Raw genomic sequence first — 22,876 nt, forward strand, 5'->3', positions numbered from 1 at the left:
CTAACGGGGCGAGCTGTCAATCAATATCGACAGCTCGCCCCCTTTAGATCGACACCCGCTACGACCGGCGCTGTCGGTCGTAGCGGGTCTCACACATGCGCACGACGGCGCTGGCGCCATCGTGCACATGCTCTGTGGGGGGCCATCGACCTGGTCCGAGCGCATCGGCGCTAACGACCGGGTCTGAATGATCCTCAGAGACTTTAGTGAATGACAAATATTCTCTGTACAACACTGCACAACTGGTGGCACTATTTACATAAACAATGATTATTACACTAATAATAATGCTGCAAGGTGGCACCAGAAGAATGACGACAGAAGTACAGACCGTCACGCCATGGGCAGAAGATATCCTTTCCTGCGCTTCACATTACAGGCGATGACAACCAATTGTCTCCGTCAATAACAAATCAATCCCAAAGAATGGGCTTTACACAAAGAGGTTTTGTGTGCTTGGGTACATCTGTCCTTTCCCATCATGTGTATATGCTGTAGGGGTGGTCACAGGGGGTCATTCAGACCCGCTCGCAAGCGGTTCGATGTTGGGCGAATGCACATGCGCACGACGGAGGGAGCTCCGTCGCGCGCATGCGCGAGACCCGGCGAGCGACGAGAAATACGTCGCTCGGGGTCTCGCACCAAAGGGGGCGTGCTGTCGATGGTGAGTGACAGCACGCCCCCTTTGGTGGGCGTGCCAGGGGCGTGGCTGCCAGACGGAGGCGTTCCCATGGGAACGCCTACCGTCTGAGTCCGGCCCCACTGACATCAGTAATGATGTCAGTGGAAGTGACTCTGGCTCTACCGCAGGGTCTCGTCGCAAGCACGATTGGTCTTTGACCATCGCGACCATCATCATGGACGCTCGCATAAGCTGTGGGTGGTAACCCACAGCTATGCGAGCGTCCAAAAGGCCGCTCCACATTTAAATAGGATGGGCCTGATTCAGAGCGAGCGCTCTGGTCAGAGCGTTCAGCTCTGAATCAGGCCCACAGTTCTTCCATCCTGGCTGCCTTGTCCATGGCTTGGGGAATACCTGTGAACTAAATTGGCCTCTGCCACCTTGGTCAGAGCTTCTGTGCTTGTGACCGATTCTTCATTCAAGTCCTGATGTCCTATCTTGTCAGAGCATGCAGATATAGTGGTCGTGGGGAAGTCTGAAGTACTTAGATTGAGATACTTTTTTTAAGCCAGAAAACGCAACGCTGTTTACTATGGGATTTGGGTGCAAACCTAAAGTAGCTTGTCCTGCTTCATCTACCATTCCATGGTTTGTTTATTCTCTTAAGGATAGATTAGGTCTTGCTTATTGAACTGAAAATACAGGTGTCTAGCATTGTGGACACCTACCTGGCATCTGACAAACTAATTGTTACTTATTTTCAAGCAGTAGAGAATTAGACATTGTATGATGCATTTTGTGGCACTCTGGGATCTTAGGGGCAGATGTACTAAGCCAATCAGCTCCCAACTGTCATAAGATCTCCATTGGCTTATTGCTAATTAAATACCTTAACCAACCTTAATTAACTAAGCACTTAACTTATCTAATAAAGAAAGAGACGGACACCATAACAGCTTGGATAAAAGGTCACATCTTTTATTTCTGAATTAATTAATTAATTAATTCACCTAACCATGGTGGCCAGGAGACGCTGCATACTCAGTTCTAGCTTTCAAAATGACTTAAACGGGGAACGACTAAAACGTTCCCCCTAAAGACGCACTTAAGCCATGAAGGTCTCGCCTCCCTCCTGGGCCAGTCTACTCCGCACGCTTCCGTAAAAAAGCGCTCGGGTCCCCTCGTACGAGAAGGACAGACTCGTCATTTTACATCGAGGTCCAGCGCCCTCACAACGCTCTCTTGCGGCACAATAAAGCCACTGAGATGCAGCGTTCTCCCGCCATGCTGCGCCTTCCCTGAATAAGGAAAAATTGATACACAACAAAATACAAACAGCAAAGTTTTGGGCTGGAGGGTGGGCTCCAGAAATCACCAAAGAGGCAGATCAAATGCCAATCACTCCTTTTATACTGATAGTCACATGCACACCCACAATTCCAGGCATTGGTCAGCTAACAAACCACCTGACCCCTAACCATTTAGTCTGCCTAGTAACAAGGCTGTCAAGACAGCCAATCAGCAAAAACCCCAGGATTCTTATTTCACTCATGTCTAGGTAACCTTCGTTTTCTATTTCTTCTGCAGGGTCCGTAGGGATCCTCAGAGATACCATGGGGTGTGTGGTTGATGTGTCCTGGGCATCAAGTCTAAGCTTTAGCTCCCAGGATGCACCGGTCCTCCTCCACATATACCCTGCTCCCAGCCACAGGCAGACAGTTTTATGTTTAGTGCCAGCAGGACCAGTCGCACTTTGAGACAGGGGGACTGCTTAGGCAGCCCCAAGCTTTATTTTTATGATTTTTTTTTTTTTTTTTATCTATCTGAGCAAGCAGTAATGTGTCCTAATGGTCGCCTATGCTGCTGCTTCAACTGCCTCCACTGGCTCAGCAACAACGGTGAGTGGTCCTGTGATTACGGCGGGCGCCAGCGGGGCTCTGCTAGCTGCTCCACTGAGGACCCAGGGCTACAGCTGGACAAACGGAGAAGAACAGGTAAGGCGATTCCCCACTTGCGGGAAATCGTGTGTTGTGCAGTTCTTACCTCCGGCGGTGGAGACCTGCCGGAGGATGCTGCAGTGGGGCGACTGATTTATCCGCTCCCCCACTAGACCACCAGGGCAGTTAAAAGCTGACATCGGGGACCATGTAGAGGCCGGCAGTGGATGCAGCAGGGAGGTAGGCTCTCCATCGGCAGCCCCTCCCCCAGCCCAGAGCGCGATCCCTCACAAGAGGTTTCCCACCTCTGAGCTCCTCACCCTCCTCCCTATATGAGACGCTCAGCAGCCATTAATCAGGGCTTTTCTGAAGCTACAGGTCTCAGGATATTCTGGTCCAGTCTCCCTGGGGCCAGGTTATACAGCGCACAAATCCTACCAGCCTTTTGAGCCTTGAGTAGTTGATTCAGTGCCCATTATAAGTATATTTATATGCATTGCATGTGACTTGTGCTAGCTCTGCTGTGGTGATATACTGTCAGTTATATCTGTCACTGTTGCTCTTGTTTAACCCTCATCTTCCAGGTGTGTAGGGGTTCATTATTAGTTCACATTTACCTGTATTTGTAAAGGGTGTCACACTGCATTACTAGCCATACCCTGATTGTGTACTGCTGGCTGGTTATTACTATGGGCTCTATTTACTGCAATCCGCATTTTGAATGCAAATTGTAGTGTGCTAATACCGCAATGCGAATTCAGCCAATATCACAGGGATTTACTAAAAATCCCTTGCAGGGCCAGAGCTGGCGATAAAGCTATGTCCATGCGAATCCCCTCCGCGCACTTATGATGTTTTCGCTAAAAATACCGTGACAAGTGCATGTGCCGACCGGGCCGCTGCTAAGCCCTGCCCCCTGCAATCGCGACCCCTGCAACTCCCCCTCACTTAATAGCACTTACCTCCAGTGATCGGGCTCCAGTGATGTCCTCCATGGCTCCAGTTAGCTTGACATCCCATCCTGCACTGGGAACCGGTCACCTCAGGGCCCATAGGGTATCCACAGGATACCTTGGGGTATAGGTGATGATGTCAGGCATCGGGCACCATAGAGTTAAAGTTTTCAGCCTCCCAGGATGCACTAGGGTCCCCCTCCTATACCCCGCCCCCGAGCCAAGGCATCTGTTTAGTTTGGTGCCCGGCCGGGGGTCAGATGCACCTGTTTAGAGGGGGCTAAGATTAGCCCCTGAAGTTTTCTTCACAAGCAGCTGTGGCTGCTCATCTGGATGTACAGCATGGACAGTCAGTACTGGCGGGGGTGTCTTCCCTACACCCCCGCCGGTACCAGAACGCCGGTACTGATCCAGGGATGCTGGTAAGCATCTGGGGTCACAGCTAGCGGTGACCCCAGATGTTTGGGACCATGGCCGGATTCAAGGGGGCAGCAGGTAAGCAGCAGGGTCCCGCGGTGGGTCCCTGCTGAAACATGGTCCAGAGTCCCCAGGCAGGGGGCTCCCTGGGGACTGGCTGTAGCGTGGATCCAGGTAACTAACCTGCGCTTCCACTACACCCCTGGGACAGCGGACCGCGGCTGAACGGTAGCGCTGCGGTGTCCCATGGGGGTTAATTGCATGTCAGGTGAGCGCGCCTTCCCTGTAACACAGCCGACGCCTCCCCCGCTGCACACAGCCCTCTCTGCTCTGCTGACTGGCCCTGTGGCAATGCTCCTCCACCAGGCCGGCCTCCTCTCTGCTCCTCGGTGGCCATCTTTTGCTGGAAGCATGGTGAGCGCTGCTGGACGCTGAAGATCGGTGGTATCGCGGTCTGGGTCCCCCGGCATACTTCTCCTCTGTTGGTTCAGGTCTGTGTATGCAGCGCTGTGTCCTACCAGGCTCCGTGTCTTTGTAGTTGAGGATCAGCGCTGATAGTGCAGGAATTGATTTCTTTGCATTGTATGTGACTTCTGCTAGCGTCTGCTGCCTGTACTTTCACTTTCTACTGTCAGACATTTCACTGTCCCTGCTCTTTTTCTGCTAAAGCCCTTGCAGTGCGGTGATTGCAGGGTGGTTCTCCCACTATGCTAACAAGTATCAGTGAGAGGGGTCACATACTTACCATCATGTCTGAGAGTGACTTTCCTCTCCAGCTTATGTGTACTACGTGCAAGGTACCTATAGCGGAGGGGGAGGGTAACGCGGAGGGGATATGTCGACAGTGTTATTTATTGGCGCGGCCAATTACTGTCACAGCTCTGGTGCAGGAACCGCCCTGGGCTTGTTTCGCCAAAGCGCTTAGAACCCTAGTGGGCCAGCTAGCTCCGCAGCCTACGTTTTCACAGATGGGATTGTCCCAGCAGTCAGTGGTGTCGTCACCCATGCAGGGTTTCCCGAGACAATTGATGGTACCCCACAGTCTCCCTATTTCTCCTCCCTAGGTCTCTCAGGAGCCTGCGTGGGTTAATTCACTGACAAGTTCTGTACAGCATTTATCGGACGTGTTACAAGGGGAGTCTGTGTTGCTGCCACATAAGCGGCCGGTGGCATCTTTGTCAGCTCCTTATGAGGATGACGACGGGACTTCTGATGATGGGGAGATTCTGGATCTTTTTGACCAAGAACCTCTCCATACTAAAGAGTCGGACGCTAGGTCCAAAGTTTATATTCCTGGACTTATTCGGGCTGTCCGCACAGATCGTAAGGTGAAGATCTGCCTAAAGTCCGTTTACTCCCTCGCTGGGAGGGGTGCAGCCAGGCCGGCTATGGCCATTTGATGGGTAGCCAGAGCTATGGAGCGCTGGGCGGATAGTTTAGAGGCGTCTTTAGACTCCGACTGTTTGGTTTTGGTTGAACAGACCGAGTTGGTAGGCAATCTCCTGGACTCGGCCACTTACATCAATGAAGCGGCCTTGGATATCAGTACCCTAACTTCTCGGATTTCTTCGGCAGCTGTAGCTGCTCGTCGCACCTTATGGTTGCGATCTTGGAAGGCGGACACTAATTCCAAAAAGGGCTTTAAAGCTTTGCCTTTTCATGGAGAAGTCCTATTTGGTCCGGATCTGGACAAAATTGTAGCCACGCTGGCGGCAGCCAAATCTGCCTGTCTCCCGTCTGCTGCAGTTCCTTCCAGTTCAGGTACACCGTCCTTTCGGCCTTACAGGGCCCAGGGTAGGCCTAAAGCACAGTCTTTTCCCCGACAGGCTGGCCCCAAAAAATCGGCCAAGCCCCGGAAACAGGCCTGGAGTACCAGACGTCCGGCCCCTAAGTCGGATGACAAGCCTGCGGCCTGACGGTCCGGGCCTCCCTTTGGGGGATTCCAGAGTGGGAGGCCGCCTGCTGCAGTTCGCCCAGTGTTGGTCGGTGACTACGACAGACAATTGGGTTCACAAGATGGTTTCTCACGGGTATGCCCTCTCCTTTCGGCACAGGCCCCCATCCCGATTCTTCACCACGGGTCTTCCATCAGACCGGAACAAAGCCACGGAACTGCGGAAGGTTTTGCACACTATGCTCCAGGCTGGAGTTATAGTGCCTGTTCCATTCTCCCAGAGGGGCCAGGGTTTCTATTCCAATCTGTTTTTGGTGCAGAAACCCAATGGGTCGTACCGTCCGATCCTCAACCTCCAAGCACTCAACAAGTCCTTGCGGGTGCCGAGGTTTCGGATGGAGACCCTACGGTCCATCATTCTGGCGCTGGAACATGGGGATTACATGGTGTCGTTCGACATACAGGATGCTTACCTGCATGTCCCTATTCTTTTACGCCATCAACAGTTCCTCAGGTTTGCAGTCCGCAACGATCACTACCAGTTCCAGGCGTTACCTTTTGGCCTGGCGACAGCACCACGTGTGTTCACCAAGGTTATGGCGGTCATGGCGGCTTCTCTGCAGCTGCAGGGAGTCCGCATGTTGCCGTACCTAGACGACCTTCTATTGGTAGCAGTATCTCCAGAGCTCCTTCTACGCCACTTTGACCTGACGATTGCGGTACTGCAACGGCACGGCTGGTTAATAAACTGGCAGAAGTCCACCCTGGTCCCGTCTCAGAGGATTCTACACCTCGGAGCGTTATTGGACTCGAGACAGCAATGGATCTTTGTGACGGGGAAAAGATCTCTGCCTTACAGTTGAGGGTGCGCAGTTGTCTGCAGAGCCGCCGGGTGTCTCTACACTCGGTGATGAGGTTACTGGGCTCCATGGTGTCAGTATTTGACATGGTGGAATATGCCCAGTTTCACTCCAGACCTCTGCAGCACCTGATCCTGTCCAAATGGAATGGACTGCCTCAGAGTCTGAAGTCCCAGACGATGATGCTCACTCCGGAGGTTCGCCTGTCCCTAGCCTGGTGGTTGCAGACGACCCATCTCAACAAGGGTCATCCATTCTGGGTGACGAATTGGGTCCTGTTGACAATGGATGCCAAGGCTGGGGAGCAGTCACGGGTCCACACTTTTTCCAGGGCATATGACTCAGGCGGAAACAGAGCTTCCAATAAACATCTTGGAGCTCCGCGCGGTTTTCAATGCTCTCCAGCAGGCACATCGGGTTCTCCAAGGTCACCCCGTGCAGGTCCAGTCGGACAACGCCACCACCGTGGCCTACATAAATCGGCAAGGAGGAACCCGAAGTCGGGCGGCACTCGTAGAGGTGTCCCGAATCCTGGTTTGGGCGGAGTGCAGTCTCCCGGCCATATCAGCAGTATTCATCCCAGGAGTCCTAAACTGGGAGGCGGACTTTCTCAGTTGCCAGGACGTTTATCCGGGGGAATGGTCTCTGCACCAGGATGTCTTTCAACTTCTGGTGGATAGGTGGGGTCTTCCAGAGATGGACCTCATGGCGTCACAGCACAACAACAAGTTGCCGGTGTACGGGTCTCGCACAAGAGGCGAAAAGGCGTCTCTGGTGGATGCTCTGTCCGTCCAGTGGACGTTCCGGTTTGCTTATCTATTTCCTACGTTTTCCCTTCTTCCACGGGTAATCCGTAAATTCAAACAGGAAGGAGGGACGCTCCTGTTGATAGCTCCCGCGGCACTGGTTCTCAGACCTCCAGGGGCTGTCCGTGGACATTCCTCCGCGGTTGCCGTTACGACCGGACCTACTGTCACAGGGTCCTTGTCTTCACCCGGACCTGACTCGGCTGTCTTTGATGGCGTGGCTGTTGAGATGGCCATGTTAAGGTTCAGGGGGTTTTCCAGCTCTGTAGTGCAAACTATGCTAAGGGTTCGGAAACCATCTTCTGCAAGGATATACCATCGTGTGTGGCATACCTTCTTCCAGTGGTGTCGACCGAGAGGTTATGCTCCTCTGGAGTTCAGTCTGTCTAGGGTGTTAGCTTTCCTACAGGCGGGACTGGACCATGGGCTTCGCCTTGCATCTCTGAAGGTGCAGGTGTCTGCCCTGTCCATCTGGTTCCATCGTAGGATTGCTGCAATCCCTGATGTGCGCACCTTTATGCAAGGTGTTCTCCGAATTCAGCCACCTTTTGTTCCACCGGTGGCGCCTTGGGATTTAGCTGTGGTCCTGAGGGCTCTCCAGGGACCGCCGTTTGAACCACTGGGCTCGGTGGATCTCAAATGGCTGACAGCTAAAACAATTTTCCTTCTGGCCATTGCTTCGGCCAGACGCGTTTCTGACTTAAAGGCTCTCTCTTGTAGACCCCCTTTTCTTATTTTTCATAGGAACAGGGCGGTGCTGCGCACTCTTCCTGGTTTCCTTCCTAAAGTTGTTTCTAGTTTCCACATCAACAAGGAAATCGTTGTGCCGGCTTTCAACTCACCTGACCTTTCTGTGGGTGAGGCCACTTTGGACGTTGTGTGGGCCTTAAGTATTTATGTTGACCGCACTTCTTCGTTTAGGAAGTCGGACGCCTTGTTTGTCCTCTATGGCTTCCGTAAAAAGGGTCCTCTGTGAGGGCTCATTCCACTAGGTCTGTGGGTCCTTCGTGGGCTGCTTGACGTGGTGCCTCTGCAGTCCAGATCTGCAAGGCTGCCACATGGTCCTCGGTTCATACCTTTGTGAGGTATTACAGGTTTGACACCTTCGCCTCTCAGGATGCTTCCTTCGGGCGGCGGATTCTCCTTTCAGCACAGGAGCGTCCCCACCCTTAAAGGATACTGCTTTGGGACATCCCCAAGGTATCCTGTGGATACCCTATGGACCCTGATGTAGAAAATATGAGATATGGTAAGAAGTTACCTTTGTTATCTCTATTTCTACGAAGTCCATAGGGTTCCACAGGACTCCCGCCCTATCGCACCTGTGCTGCAGATGGGCTTTACTCTGGTCACCGGTTTTTGCGTCTCCCTCTGGTGAGAATGTGATTCTTGTGTGTGTCCAGATCTTTTTTCTCTCTCTTCCTTATCCTCCTCCGGCCTATGGCTTGGTACGTAACTGAGATGCCTTGGCTCGGGGGCGGGGTATAGGAGGGGGACCCTAGTGCATCCTGGGAGGCTGAAAACTTTAACTCTATGGTGCCCGATGCTTGACGTAATCACCTATACCCCAAGGTATCCTGTGGAACCCTATGAACTTCGTAGAAATAGAGATAACAAAGGTAAGTTCTTACCATATCTCATATTTTATTTTTTTCTTTTGTTTTTTACTATTTATTTGATTTTTTTTGCAGTGATCAGTGTGTGATCTGTTTAGCCGAGATCAGCTTGCGGTCTGTTTAGATCACTGATTACTGAGATCATATGATCACTGAGGCCAGCTCCGGACTCTGCTCTGCCTGTTAGAGCAGAGCAGGAGGCCGGTAGTCCAGGTGGCGTTATTATCACAGGGCTTTCCCTGGTATTTTTTCACAATTTATTTTTATTAACATTGGTCAGATCACATTTCCCATTACAATTATGGGAAATGTGATCTGATTACTAAAAATAAGTGATAATTTAATTAGGGGTTGGAGTAGAATTTTTACGAACTCTCCTCCAATTGCCCTTTAGTAACTTTAGGTGATACTAAAATAATGTCAAAACACACTTTTTCACTTTATTTTAGTAAAAATAATGATACTAAATAGAGCCTTATGTCTTCTAAGGGTAAGCAGGAGCTTGCGGCCCCTGAGTTGGTTACTTGTAGATCCTGTTCAGTGGGCTTGTCCCCTCATAATTCCGTGCGCTATTTGTTATGTAGTACTCTCCAGTCCACCATACCAGCCCCTGTCCAGGAGCCACCTTGGGTGTCCTCCTTATCCCAGGTTATGACACAGCTAGTGGACTGCTTATCAGCCCCCACGCTGTCTCCCACCATGGGGTACACACAGCTATTACAGCTTACTATTCAGGTACCCCCTATGCATCCTCCTTGGATGGATGTTTATGCCCACTCATTTGAGAATTTGGCTCATACGTCTGCCGCCTATCTGTTACAGGTGGAGGGACCGTTAGCCACCAAAGTACATAGATGGACTGTATCATCCTCTCAGTCCACCCAGCTTTTGGATTCTGACGCATTATCTGAGGAGTCAGATGGTGCACAAGGTTCTCTCCCTGAGTTGATCTCAGGCGATGAGCACTGTCATTAAACAGTGGATGTCCCTTCCTTAGTGAGAGCGGTTAAATCAATCCTGAATATAGAGGATGATGAACCGGCCCCTAAACCTAAAACCCCAATGTGTAAAAGTCAAAAAGTGGTTAAGGCTGAATTCCCTCAATCATAACAGCTCACTGAGCTCATGGGGGAAGCTTGGGGTACTCCTGGCAAACTGTTCCACATCCCAAAAAGACTAGTGTCTTTTTACCCTCTCCCTACTAGTGAGTGTACTGAGTGGAAAGTCCATCCCACTGTTGATTCGCATGTGGCATGCTTACTCAGAACCTCTAAACATCCTTTACTGTCTACATCCTCCCTTAAGGATGCCACGGGTAATAAACTGGAAACTTGTCTCAAGTCAGTCTACTCGCTTTCTGGCGCTTTTACTCGGCCGGCTATGGCCACGGCCTGGGTAGCTAAGGTTATTGAAGGATGGACAGAGGCACTGGAAGAGAGCCTGCCATCAGACGCTACCAGGGAACAACTGGCCTATATCCCCATATTCAGGAAGCGACCTCTTATTTGGAAGAAGCTGCATTGGATACTGAACTCCTTGCCTCTAAGGCATCTGCAACCTCGGTAGTCACCCGCCGGGTCCTCTGACAACGGTCCTGGAAAGCAGACACAGGATTCAAGAAGGCCCTCGAATCCTTACCCTTCTCTGGAGACAGGCTTTTTGGTGCAGAGTTGGACAAAATAGTGGTTACTATGGCAACCTTAAAATCTCCCTTTGTGCCATCAGCAGCTGCTCCTAAGCTTAGGCTGTCCACTTTTTGGTCCTTTCGCCTTCAGGGTAAGGCAAAAGGACAGTCCTTTCCCAGGCAACCTAGTTCTCACAAGACCACCAAGCCGAGTTCCAAGCAGTCTTGGTCGGCCAGACATCCAGCTTCCAAGTCTGATGACAAACCCACCGCCTGATGGGATGGGCCTCCTCCTGGGGGATCCCAGGGGGGAGACAGGACTTCTTCGATTTGCCGACTCTTGGCGTCAAACAACAAATGCTCTCACCTTTCTGAATTATCCTCCCCAGCAGTTGTTTTTTATAGGTCCCCCATTAGACCCTATCAAGGCCCTAGCTCTCCAGGAAGCCATTTGCTCCCTGCTGAGTTCAGGTGTGATAATTCCGGTTCCTTTTGGTTCATCGAAGAACTGGTTTTTATTCCACTTTTTTTTTTCTTTTTTTTTTTCTGGTTCAGAATCCGAACGGGTCTCATCGGCCTATAATGAATCTCAATTCCCTAAACAAATTTATCCAAGTGCCCAAGTTCCGCATGGAAACTCTACGATAAATTGTCCTGGCATTGGAGCCTGGGGATTTCATGGTTTGTTTGGACATTCAGGATGCATATCTGCCTATTACTCCATTTGCTGTTCTGCAGCAACTTGACCAGTTTTGGGCACTGCCCTTTGGTCTATCAACAGCCTCTTGGGTCTTTACATAATGGCAGTTATGGCAGCCCACCTCAGGTGTCAGGAGTCAGAATCCTGCCATACCTAGACAACCTCTTTATCTTGGCATAGTCACCGGCTGTGTTACAACACCATCTCCAGCTGACCGTGGACTGCCTGCCAATACATTTCTGGCTCATCAATTGGAGTAAGTCCTCCCTCTCTCCGGCACAGTGGATGGTACATATGGGGGCACTCCTGGATTCTCGAATACAAAGGGTATTTTTGCCAGCAGGCAAGATTTCGGCACTGCACTTGCGGGTGCGCAACTTGCTTCATAATTGAAGGCTATTTATTCACTTAGCAATGCAGGTCTTGGGGTCCATGGTATCCACCTTTGATATTTTGGAAAACGCCCAGTTCCACTCCAGGCCCCTTCAACAGCTGATTCTCTCTCGGTGGAACGGGTAGTATTATCTGATCCAGTCCCAGATGATCCTCCTCTCTCCGGAGGTTTGGCTTTCCCTCACATGGTGACTGCAGATGTCCCGTCTGAACAAGGGTAACCTCTTCTGGATTCTAAATTGGGAGCTTCTCACTACAGATGCCAGCCTTCGCGGATGGGGTTTGGTAGCCGGTCAACATATTTTTCAGTGACATTGGATAACCCAGGAAAGTTGCCTGCCTGTAAACATTCTGGAGCTTCGAGCAGTGTACAGTGCACTCACTCGGGTGCAAAACCTTCTCCGGAGCAGGCCAGTCCAAATCCAGTCCAACAACACGACTGCGGTAGCCTACTTCAGCCATCAGGGAGGCACGTGAAGTTGGGCAGCCATGTGGAAACTGGCAAACATCCTGATCTGGGCCGAATGTCATCTCCCGGCAATATCTGCAGTGTTCATCCCAGGAGTCTTCAACTAGGAAGCGGACTCCCTAAGCTGTCAGGACATACATGCCGGAGAGTGGGCTCTCCACCTGGATGTCTTTTAACTCCTGGTGGACAAATGGAGCCTACCAGTAGACCTCATGGCCTCACGTCACAACCACATGCTCTGGCAGTGAGTTGGGTCTTCAATCTCGCATACCATTTTGCTCCAAAATCCCTCCTTCCGAGGGTTATTAGAAACTTCAAACAAGAAGGTGGCACAGTGATACTTATAGCCCCAGCCTGGCCAAGGCGCCATAGGTTCACTGACCTATGGAGTCTCTCCATAGACACTCCTTTTCCACTTCCTCTATGGCAGGATCTGTTAGTGCAGGCCCTTTCCTGCACCTGGACCTACCTCGTCTGTCTTTGACGGCATGGCTCTTGAATCATCCCTCTTAAGAGCCAAGGGTTTCTCTTGTTCTATGGTCCAGACGATGCTCATGAAACGTAAGCCTTCCTCAGCCAGCATTTATTAAAGTTTGGCACTCTTACTTTCAATGGTGCTCCCCCAGAGGCTATGACCCTACAATTTTTAGGGTCTCCCAGGTGCTCGGCGTTCTCAAGGCTGAGTATCCTTAGAGTTTAGGTTTCTGCACTATCAGTCTGGTTCCATTGAAGGAGCACTCACCTGTATGATGTTAGAACATTCTTTCAGGATATTATCCACCTATAACTTTCCTTTGTCCCTCCGGTGGCCTCGTGGGATTTGTACTTGGTTCTCCGGGCTCTACAGGCTCCTCCGTTTGAACCTCCGGACTCAGTAGACCTCAAGTGGCTGCCACTTGAGACGCTATCTCCTCTGCCCGCAGGGTATCTGATTTGGCATCGCTCTCCTGTTGCTCCCCCCCTCTTGATTTTTCATCCTGACAGAGCTGTCCTCCGTACCCGGGCTAGTTAACTTCCTAAAGTGGTTTCCCGGTTCCATTTAAATTAAGAGATTGTGGTTCAGGCCTTCCAGTCCTCGGACCTCTCTGCAAGTGATGCCTCTCTGGATGTGGTTCATGCTCTTTGGATCTACGTGGATTGTTCTTCCTTCTCCTCTCTCCTGCTCCTGCCTTGGGCTTGTTTACAAAACGGTCTGCCTGTGGCTGAGTGGTGGGGTATATGTAGAGAAAGACCGGTGCATCCTGGGAGCTAATGCTTTGACTGTTTGTGGTTGGAGTGATCTGGGCACCAAACACCCCATGGTATCCCTGTGGACCCTATGGACTTCGAAGAAATAGAGTTACCAAAGGTTAGTCTACCATAACTCTTAATTTTTCAAACACAGCCTGTAACATGACAGTTAGGAGCTGAGTGGCTGGTCGTTTATCACTCTCCTCTTTAACGCTTTCCAGAGCTTCATACATCTCCTCCCTAAATCTACTGTCTTTGACCATTTGCAAGATGTCTCACTGAAATGGCTCACACTGACTATCCTTCTTGTGGTGGCATTTATGTCTGCCATCTAGTGGGCATATGGAACTTTGAACGTTTATATTGATAGTGTTGCCGACTAATCCTTCTTTACTACCTACAGGAAATGATTTAATCTCTTTGACCATTTCTAACGAATCAAAAGGAATAACACTCACCATGCATCTTATCAGGGCTTTACCTTTCGGGAACAAACAACTGAATTAAAGAAGGCAGATAAGCTCTTTGTTGTTTTGTAGGCTCTTGGCCTAGGGTACATTCCATCCTAACATTCTCTTACAAGATGGATCATGTATGTCATTGCACAGGTGTACAAGGAGAATAGATGTAAGGGGATTTCTGGGTACTCAACCCCTGCCCCCTACATGCACTGCTGTAGAGCATACTCTAAGGTCAGTATTAAGTACTTCAATCCATTGGCTTATGATTATATAACTAAAATAACCTTATTTTAATAACACACTTAAAAAACTCCACTGATTTTGTTGAAAAATTCACTCATTAAAATAAAACTTAGCTTTAGGGGCCCTGAAGCTTAAGCTTCATTAGTTCCACAGTAGATCCACCTCTGGCTATATGCCTACCTGGGGTGTAGGAGGAATCTGGCTCTATGACTACCTGGGGTGTAGGAGGTGTAGACTTTTGTTTTGATTGGTGTCGGGAATTAGAGGATTGTGGCGCTTATGTGTGGCACGCATAAGGAGTGAATCCATTCTCTATAGCAGGTATTGAGTATTTAAAGGAAATGAAGAATAATTTTGCCCATGTCTATCATACAGCTGAGTGCGGATCATGATGCGGCACCAGAACCAAAATACAGCTCTTTTCATTTGGCAACTGGACTGAAATGAAATGTTTTTGTTGTTCCTCTTGCAGATGACCGGGTCAGACTAGGCGCAGCTCAAGAAGAGACCCCACAGATGATTGAAGCCAGGACTGACAGAGATGTTGTGAGTAGGGATTGCTCCATAGTGATCGGCTGATTCTTTCAGTGTGTAATGTGATCCATCTGATCTGTTAGTAGTCTGTGTGATGTGATCTATTAGTAATCTGCTTATCTCCTGCACTCTGGAAGAGCTGATTAACCTCCCGGATGCTGGTCTCTTCCCTTATGAAGTGGGTGGTTGGGGGCTTGATGAAACTATTCCTGGCGAATCATGCCACTATTACCCTAGCCTCACTACCTAAAGCCAAAAATCCCTGGCAACACGGTCCATGCACGTCCCACCTCCCTAGATCGCCGGCTGGGGTAAGGTAAGAACACCGAATATCCTCTGGGTGGTGTGAGCTATTGTACCGTGAATGAATGAATAATCTGCTACTAAGGGACCCCCGTGTTTTGGCAAAACCACCCTCTAGTGTTTTGATTCAGTTTTGGATTTTTTTGAAATTGAGAGCAGCAGCTAAAATCGTGTCCCCTGGACCAGTTTAAATACAATCAAAAACCAGAGATTAGGTTTCAAAATCTGACTTCTGAATTTACAGCAGACCCGAGCCAGAACTCTGTTCTACTCGGAACACCAAAAGGGCTTCGATTCAACTCTGGACCCCAAAGTTCGGGTGTATGTGGTTTTCAGGAAAACCCAGCTGCACAACTCTAGTACTAATAGATGACACCACAACGGGGGGAGATGTACTAAGTGGAGAGTGTTAATGTACCAACAATCAGCTCCCAACTGTCATTTTTCAAACTCAACCTGTAACAAGACAGTTAGGATTTGATTGGTTGGTACTTTATTACTTCTCCACTTTATTGCTTTATAAAGTTCAGTACATTTCCCATTAAGGTGTATATTTACTAAGCCTTGGTGTCTATTCATCACTACTTAATTTTCATTTTCACTTGCTTTTGCAGAGAAAAAATATTCTGGCCATTCATCAAGAAGGTAAAGCAGGAGGTATCACAGATATCTCCTGCTTACTCCCGGAATGGCCCAATGTCCCCATACACTAGTATCACAGATATCTCCTGCTTACTCCCGGAATGGCCCGCTGTCCCCATACACTAGTATCACAGATATCTCCTGCTTACCTTCCTCTCCCAGAATGGCCCGATGTCCCCATACACTAGTATCACAGATATCTCGTGCTTACCTTCCTCTCCCGGAATGTCCTTGCTGTCCTCCTACACTAGTATCACAGCTATCTCCTACTTACCTTCCTCTCCCGGAATGGCATACTGTCCCCATACACTAGTATCACAGATATCTCCTACTTACCTTCCTCTCCCTGAATGGCCGCTGTCCCCATACACTAGTATCACAGATATCTCCTGCTTACCTTCCTCTCCCAGAATGGCCCGATGTCCCCATACACTAGTATCACAGATATCTCCTGCTTACCTTCCTCTCCCGGAATGGCCCGCTGTCCCCATACACTAGTATCACAGCTATCTCCTACTTACCTTCCTCTCCCTGAATGGCCGCTATCCCCATACACTAGTATCACAGATATCTCATGCTTACCTTCCTCTCCCGGAATGTCCGCTGTCCCCATACACTAGTATCACAGATATCTCCTGCTTACCTTCCTCTCCCGGAATGGCCGCTGTCCCCATACACTAGTATCACAGATATCTCCTGCTTACCTTCCTCTCCCGGAATGTCCGCTGTCCCCATACACTAGTATCACAGATATCTCCTGCTTACCTTCCTCTCCCGGAATGGCCGCTGTCCCCTGTTTAAAATTACCTTTAACAGGTGTTGTTCCATAATAAGTAATATTCTCCAAACCAGTATACTTAAGAATTTGTCATTTTATTAATTAATTAAATAATTAGATCAAGCCCTTTTAACTGGGACATATTCTCCCAGGGTTATAATGCAGGAATAACAATGATTGACATTGTCACACAATACTTATACATTATTACGATATTCAGATTATACGCCCCTTTAACGCCCACTACCATTATCAGATAATAGACAAAGCTTATTTTTGTTAACTCCTCCTTGACAATCAGACTCGAAACTGAATTCCTTTTGAGTGATACTCATGGAGTACTGCATCCCATATTTAGTCTGAATAGTTTCCCCAGCACAAGGACACATATATGGGCATTTTCTCTTCACTGTGTTAGATAAACAGTTTCCCTCGGGTGCGGCCTTAAACACATACACTCATTTCCATTTAAAACTAAGTTTGGACAGAGAAACAAAATGGAAGTACCAATGCCCTGTTAAATCTCATGTACTGCTTCATTATACAGCATAAAGCATATGTAAATATGGAATTATGTAAATTAGTCTTCGACACCCCATACACTAGTATCACAGATATCTCCTACTTACCTTTCTCTCCCGGAATGGCCCACTGTCCCCATACACTAGTATCACAGATCTCTCCTGCTTACCTTCCTCTCCTGGAATGGCCCGCTGTCCCCATACACTAGTATCACCGATATCTCCTGCTTACCTTCTCTCACGGAATGGCCCGCTGTCCTCATACACTAGTATCACCGATATCTCCTGCTTACCTTTCTCTCCCGGAATGGCCCGCTGTCCTCATACACTAGTATCACAGATATCTCCTGCTTACCTTCCTCTCCCGGAATGGGCCGCTGTCCCCATACACTAGTATCACAGATATCTCCTGCTTACCTTCCTCTCCTGGAATGGCCCGCTGTCCCCATACACTAGTATCACCGATATCTCCTGTTTACCTTCCTCTCCCGGAATGGGCCGCTGTCCCCATACACTAGTATCATAGATATCTCCTTCTTACCTTCCTCTCCCGGAATGGCCCAAGACTATTTCGTGGGGCACTCTTAAGCAATATATGTAAATGTATGATATGATAAATAAATTTTTTAAAACCTCAATTTTAATAATACTTATTAAAATATTGTCAGTGTATGAGAGCACCAAAAAAGAAGAAAAATATTGAGAATAAAGAAACTAGTTTATAAATCCTGTCTAAAAAGAGATCAAAATGATACTTCTTATAGCAGGTAAAAAGAGGGGCGACAATCATATCTCTCAGAAAGGAGAGAAGAACGTATGCCAACAAGCGCATAGGAATCACGTGTTAATAGTGTGATGTATAAATATTATCACACACATTGATTTGTCATATGACCATAAATCATAAAGCATCACTTAACCATTTCCAGAACTATAACTAAATCACATCACATAAATGAGTGGATAGTACTGAAGTGAATAATAGAGGATAAATTACTGAGATAACACAGTGTATATGCAGCAGATGGAGCCTCTGTCCACTTCTGCTTTCACACAGAATTGTGCAAGTTGTGTGATGAGAGAGTGGGGAGACTGGTGTCCACGGAAACAACAGTATAGTGGGGATTTGTTAAGGCTCTGCCGGGTGTTAGGTGACCCTGTTACCACTTGGGCATTGCAGAGATCAAACGCGCCCTTAGAGCAGTCAAACTGCCACCAGAGGGGATAGAATAATACCTGTGTCACCATGCGATGTCTGTGATGGAGATAGGACCTACAGCCGCAGCACATCACAGACCTATCAGCTGATTCGCGGTTCCACACTTCGCAGGCAAGCCGACGGGTCCGGCTGTAAATAGTGTAGCGCCTGAGGCAACATGTGATAAGGATGGGCCAATGCTATGCTGCGGCTATGAATCCTATCAGCTGGTTCGCGATCCCACACTTGACAGGCAAACCAACCGATCCGGCCGTAAACAGTATACACCTGGAGTGTGTCGCACAGTGGCGGTCACGTGATCGCTGACAGGGTCCTCGGATATGAAGCGCGTTTTGCCCGTAGGCTTGTTCACAAAAGGAGGAAAGCCCAGACAAAATAGTCGCCTTGGTTTGCCTGTGCAGAAAACCTTTTATCTATTGAATTATTTTATGACTATTGGGTGCACCCCCAACAAACTTATTCAGAAAGGAGCAGTTACTCCTATGATGCTCATTACAGTTGGTTTATACATAACAGATTTCCCTACAGTGCAGAATCCCTTTCCCAATTCCCCCTTCCCATAAATTTGGGATTACATCACACACAGGTTTGAAATTTTGAATAGATGAGGACATCTCTAATAGACCAATGACATCACATGATTACTAGTAGATGACATCATACCACATTAATAATCTGCAATATGTAATAAAACAAGATAAAGGAATGAGTGTCCCACTAATGATGCCAGATTCCTAAATGTGCGATATTTTTATGGAATGTTTTCTGGTTTTGACAGTTTTCCTCATATCTATTATACAATGATATAATAAAACAAAAGAAAAACACAAAATTGGGGTGCTATACAACAAAGGAGGAAATATTAAACAATAACTTATTGATCAATAATAATAATCTGCATCCAATGTAAAATAAAGAAGAGACCATACAAAAAGACAGATTGGATAGACATCAGGTGATTGCTGCTACCAATAGAGGAGCTGACCCTCTTATAAAAACAAACAAGAGACAAAATAGGAGCGCAAACTTTGAATGCCTAGTGAATAATTCTACTAATGGGTATAAATGACACAAACTACAATAAACTAATGAGAATCTTATAAATGGTAAAACAGGTAAAAAAAACATTACAAGTATTAGAAGGAGCTGAGGCCCTGATTCAGAGCCGGACGCTCTGACAGAGTGCTCGCTCTGAATCAGGGCTGTCCCTTCTCCTTTTTGGAGCGGCCTCCTGGCCGCTCGCATAGCTGTGGGTGACCACCCACAGCTATAGCGAGCGGCCAAAATGATGGTCGTGATGGTCAAGACCATCGGGCTTGCGACGAGACCCTGCGGTAGGGTCTCGCTTCCGCAAGCCCTGGAGTGCTTTTGGCTCTATCAGAGCCAAAAGCACTCCCACTGACATCACTAGTGATGTCAGTGGGGCCGGCCCCAGACGGTAGGCATTCCCATGGGAACGCCTCTGTCTGGGCAGCCACGCCTCCGGCACGCCCACTAAAGGGGGCGTGCTGTCAATCACCATCGACAGCACTCCCCCTTTGGTGTGAGACCCATAACGACGGCTTGGCCGTCGTTATTCGGGTCTCGCGCATGCGCACGATGGAGCCGCCTCCGTCGCGTGCATGCGCACTTGGGCAACTTCGACCCACTTGCGAGCACTCAGCGCTCGTGAGCGGGTCTGAATCAGGCCCTGAGTGTAGAGACTCAGTAAACATACCTTATCCCAAAGAAACCAGAATATCCCGCACAGGAATAATAACCACTGTTATATTTCACATCTGAAAGTAAAACCAGCAATAGGTACCATATATATCATATCTTATGTTATAATTTTATCATAAGATAAATTTTATATGCTGGAGGGGCTCCCTGGAATCGAGTAACTAGAACTCAAAAAGTAACAAAAATTGGAAAAACCAATCATCAGTATAGTGATTCCTTCATGGGGGACTCTTTTGTACATAAATGATTTGTTAGTATAATTAAAAATTAGCTTTTAATATATGTCCAATAAAAGAATAGGGATTTGTTGTGCTCATTTATAAAATATCTAATCGAGCTCCCTTAGCAATTAATCTCATGAACTTATAAAAATATATCTATTATAAGAATTAGCATAAAGTATATGGTGACTATGTTTGTTTGAATTCATATGCTCATATAGCTCCTGATGGGTACGTAATATATTATAATAGCAGGGTCAGGTACAGGCTGTATGGTGAACAAGCCCTTTGTGGTGAAACACGTGTCCAGTCAGTCACTCCCCACTGCAGGAGGGAGCAGCATGGTAGCACAGTGTCGGGCACAATCCTTTGGTAATTTTAACTCAGGTACTCTTCTTCGGGTGGGTCGTGACCTGGTCCGGTGGCGCATTCAGATTTCTGCAATGCTTTCAGCTACAGACACTGCCTAACACCACGTACGGATCGGTGTCCCCCACCTCTCCCTTTATTTTCTATCTGAGTTATTCCTGATCCCTCTCTCATCCAGGTGTCCGCTCATAGAAGACCCTGGACAGCAGAGGGGACCAGGTACTTGTACTCCGTACTTACCATTTAATTATCTATGGGGTTATGTGACACTACATGATATTATCTGCCTATAGTAATTTATAATATTTAAGTATGTCATCCGGGATTGCTATCCTGATATAAATCAGTATTAGATCATCAGAAAAAATGGGAGAGCAAAGACCACCCTGTAGGCGTAAATATCTCAGAGTACTCTGCTAGCATTTCATGCATATATTTATATATTTTTGGTTACATTGAGGTAGTACCCAACCCGACAATAGGATTAAATAATTTGTTGCACCCGGGGATCATTTGCATATGTGTTTGTGTAACACCTTGCAATATTACATAGGCACCTATAAGCATGTAAATAGTATATTTATAGTTGTGTATAATTTATAAATATGTTTAGTGTGCTAATGTACTGTATATGCAGGGGTTTAACAGTGGGATAATTTATTCAGAGGACTGTGGACTATTGCAGTATCCCTGGCACTGATGGGGTGCCATTGGCAGTTTGTAGAGGGACAGTTGGAGCTGGCAGTTGAGCAGTTCTCCCAGAGTGGGTGACGGCTGCTTACCTGAGGAGGGGGCTGTGCCTGGTGTTGGAGAGCTGGAAACCAGGAATTAATTGAAGGAGGGACGCTGAGGTGACCGCAGTTAGATATTAGGGGGAGGATCCGGAGAGTGAGTGCTGCCTATAACTGAGATCCGAGAAGGCGAAACATGAGTCAGCCAACCAGAGGGTCTGAGGCCCAGCCCCTAGGAGGAGTCTAGTCAGCGCTGCGGTGTCTGTGGGAGAGAAAGAAGGAGACAGAGATAAGTCTAAAATCAGTCCCATAGTGCATTAGCTTAAAGACTACCTGCAAAGTAAAGTTCTACTACAATATTCCAGGCCACCAATACTTCAGAAGATTATAGTAAGCACTATTGGATAACACCACCGATACATATATATATATATATATAGAGGAATTAGTTCTACTAACATCCAGCACCAGCTCAGCATTATAAGTCTGGCCCTCAGACACCATAGACTTCTGCCTATTATATCAATATTCATGCAGAATTGCTATCAATGCACCGAAGATTATAAGGACTAACTCTACAGACTGTTACATATCACTACTAAAGCCCATTGGATGAGAAGCGACTAATTTTAGGAATTCCCTATAAACCGGGATTTCAGAACTTAAATGCATATTAATCTACTAGCATGTGCACCAGCGAACATGGCCATTCACATTGACTAATAAGGGGAGGTTAAGCACAGAATATGAGAGGGCTAATATCTCTTTAAAGCTTTAAAGGAAATGGGTTATTATCAGTATGTCATTTGTATAGAGAGATATTATGAACTAATGCTCAGCTTAATTGTTAAATGTGTAAATGTTATGATTACTGTATTGTTCATTAACTGAATTCATCTTCAGCAGAACAGAGAGTCGCAGTAAAATAAACTATGTAACTAATTTGTGTGTAATTCTGAGTATAAACATAGATGTTATAGTGAAGTGAATAATTGCTGGTGCATAGTTATCATTGTCATTGGTAGGTTACCAGTCTGATATTAAGGTATAACATGACACAAAACCAATACTTACCATTCACGGGTGATCCCAAGTCCACCCCAGGTATAGCGTAAGAAAATCCAGGACTTGGGTGGAGGCGCTAAAGGGAAAGAAATATAGAGACGTCTATTGTAACAAATAAAGGAAAGAGAATACCTATTACATTTGTGTTTGGCCAATCATGGTGTATGAATTGGGATGATACTCAGCAGACATGCTATTATCACACTCAATGTATAGATTTATCTCAAATGACCGAGTGCTTATTATTACATACAGTTCTAATTTATATGTGATTTCCAATTATTATTTACAATTTTTATGTCACACGAACTGTACCTGATCCTGCTATTATAATATATTATGTACCCATCGGGAGCTATATGTAACCAAAAATATATAAATATATGCATGAAATGCTAGCAGAGTACTCTGAGATATTTACGCCTACAGGGTGGTCTTTGCTCTCCCATTTTTTCAGATGACCTAATACTGATTTATATCAGGATAGCAATCCCGGATGACATACTTAAATATTATAAATTACTATAGGCAGATAATATCATGTAG

At 47.4% G+C, this 22,876-nt stretch overlaps 1 protein-coding gene across 3 annotated transcripts in view; it reads left to right on the forward strand.

Moving 5' to 3' along the window:
• The window catches only part of EPS8 (EGFR pathway substrate 8, signaling adaptor), a 247,660-nt gene that overhangs the window by 103,843 nt on the left and 120,941 nt on the right, over positions 1-22,876 (forward strand). For all 3 annotated transcript variants that reach the window (XM_088461541.1, XM_088461543.1, XM_088461542.1), the window contains one exon: positions 14,698-14,771. In XM_088461541.1, coding sequence (XP_088317667.1) covers positions 14,698-14,771 — 74 coding nt within the window. The remainder of the gene's footprint in view (positions 1-14,697; positions 14,772-22,876) is intronic.

This window comes from Taudactylus pleione, unplaced genomic scaffold (genome assembly GCF_031769625.1).
Source record: "Taudactylus pleione unplaced genomic scaffold, aTauple2 ptg001061l, whole genome shotgun sequence".
Lineage (NCBI taxonomy): Eukaryota > Metazoa > Chordata > Amphibia > Anura > Myobatrachidae > Taudactylus > Taudactylus pleione.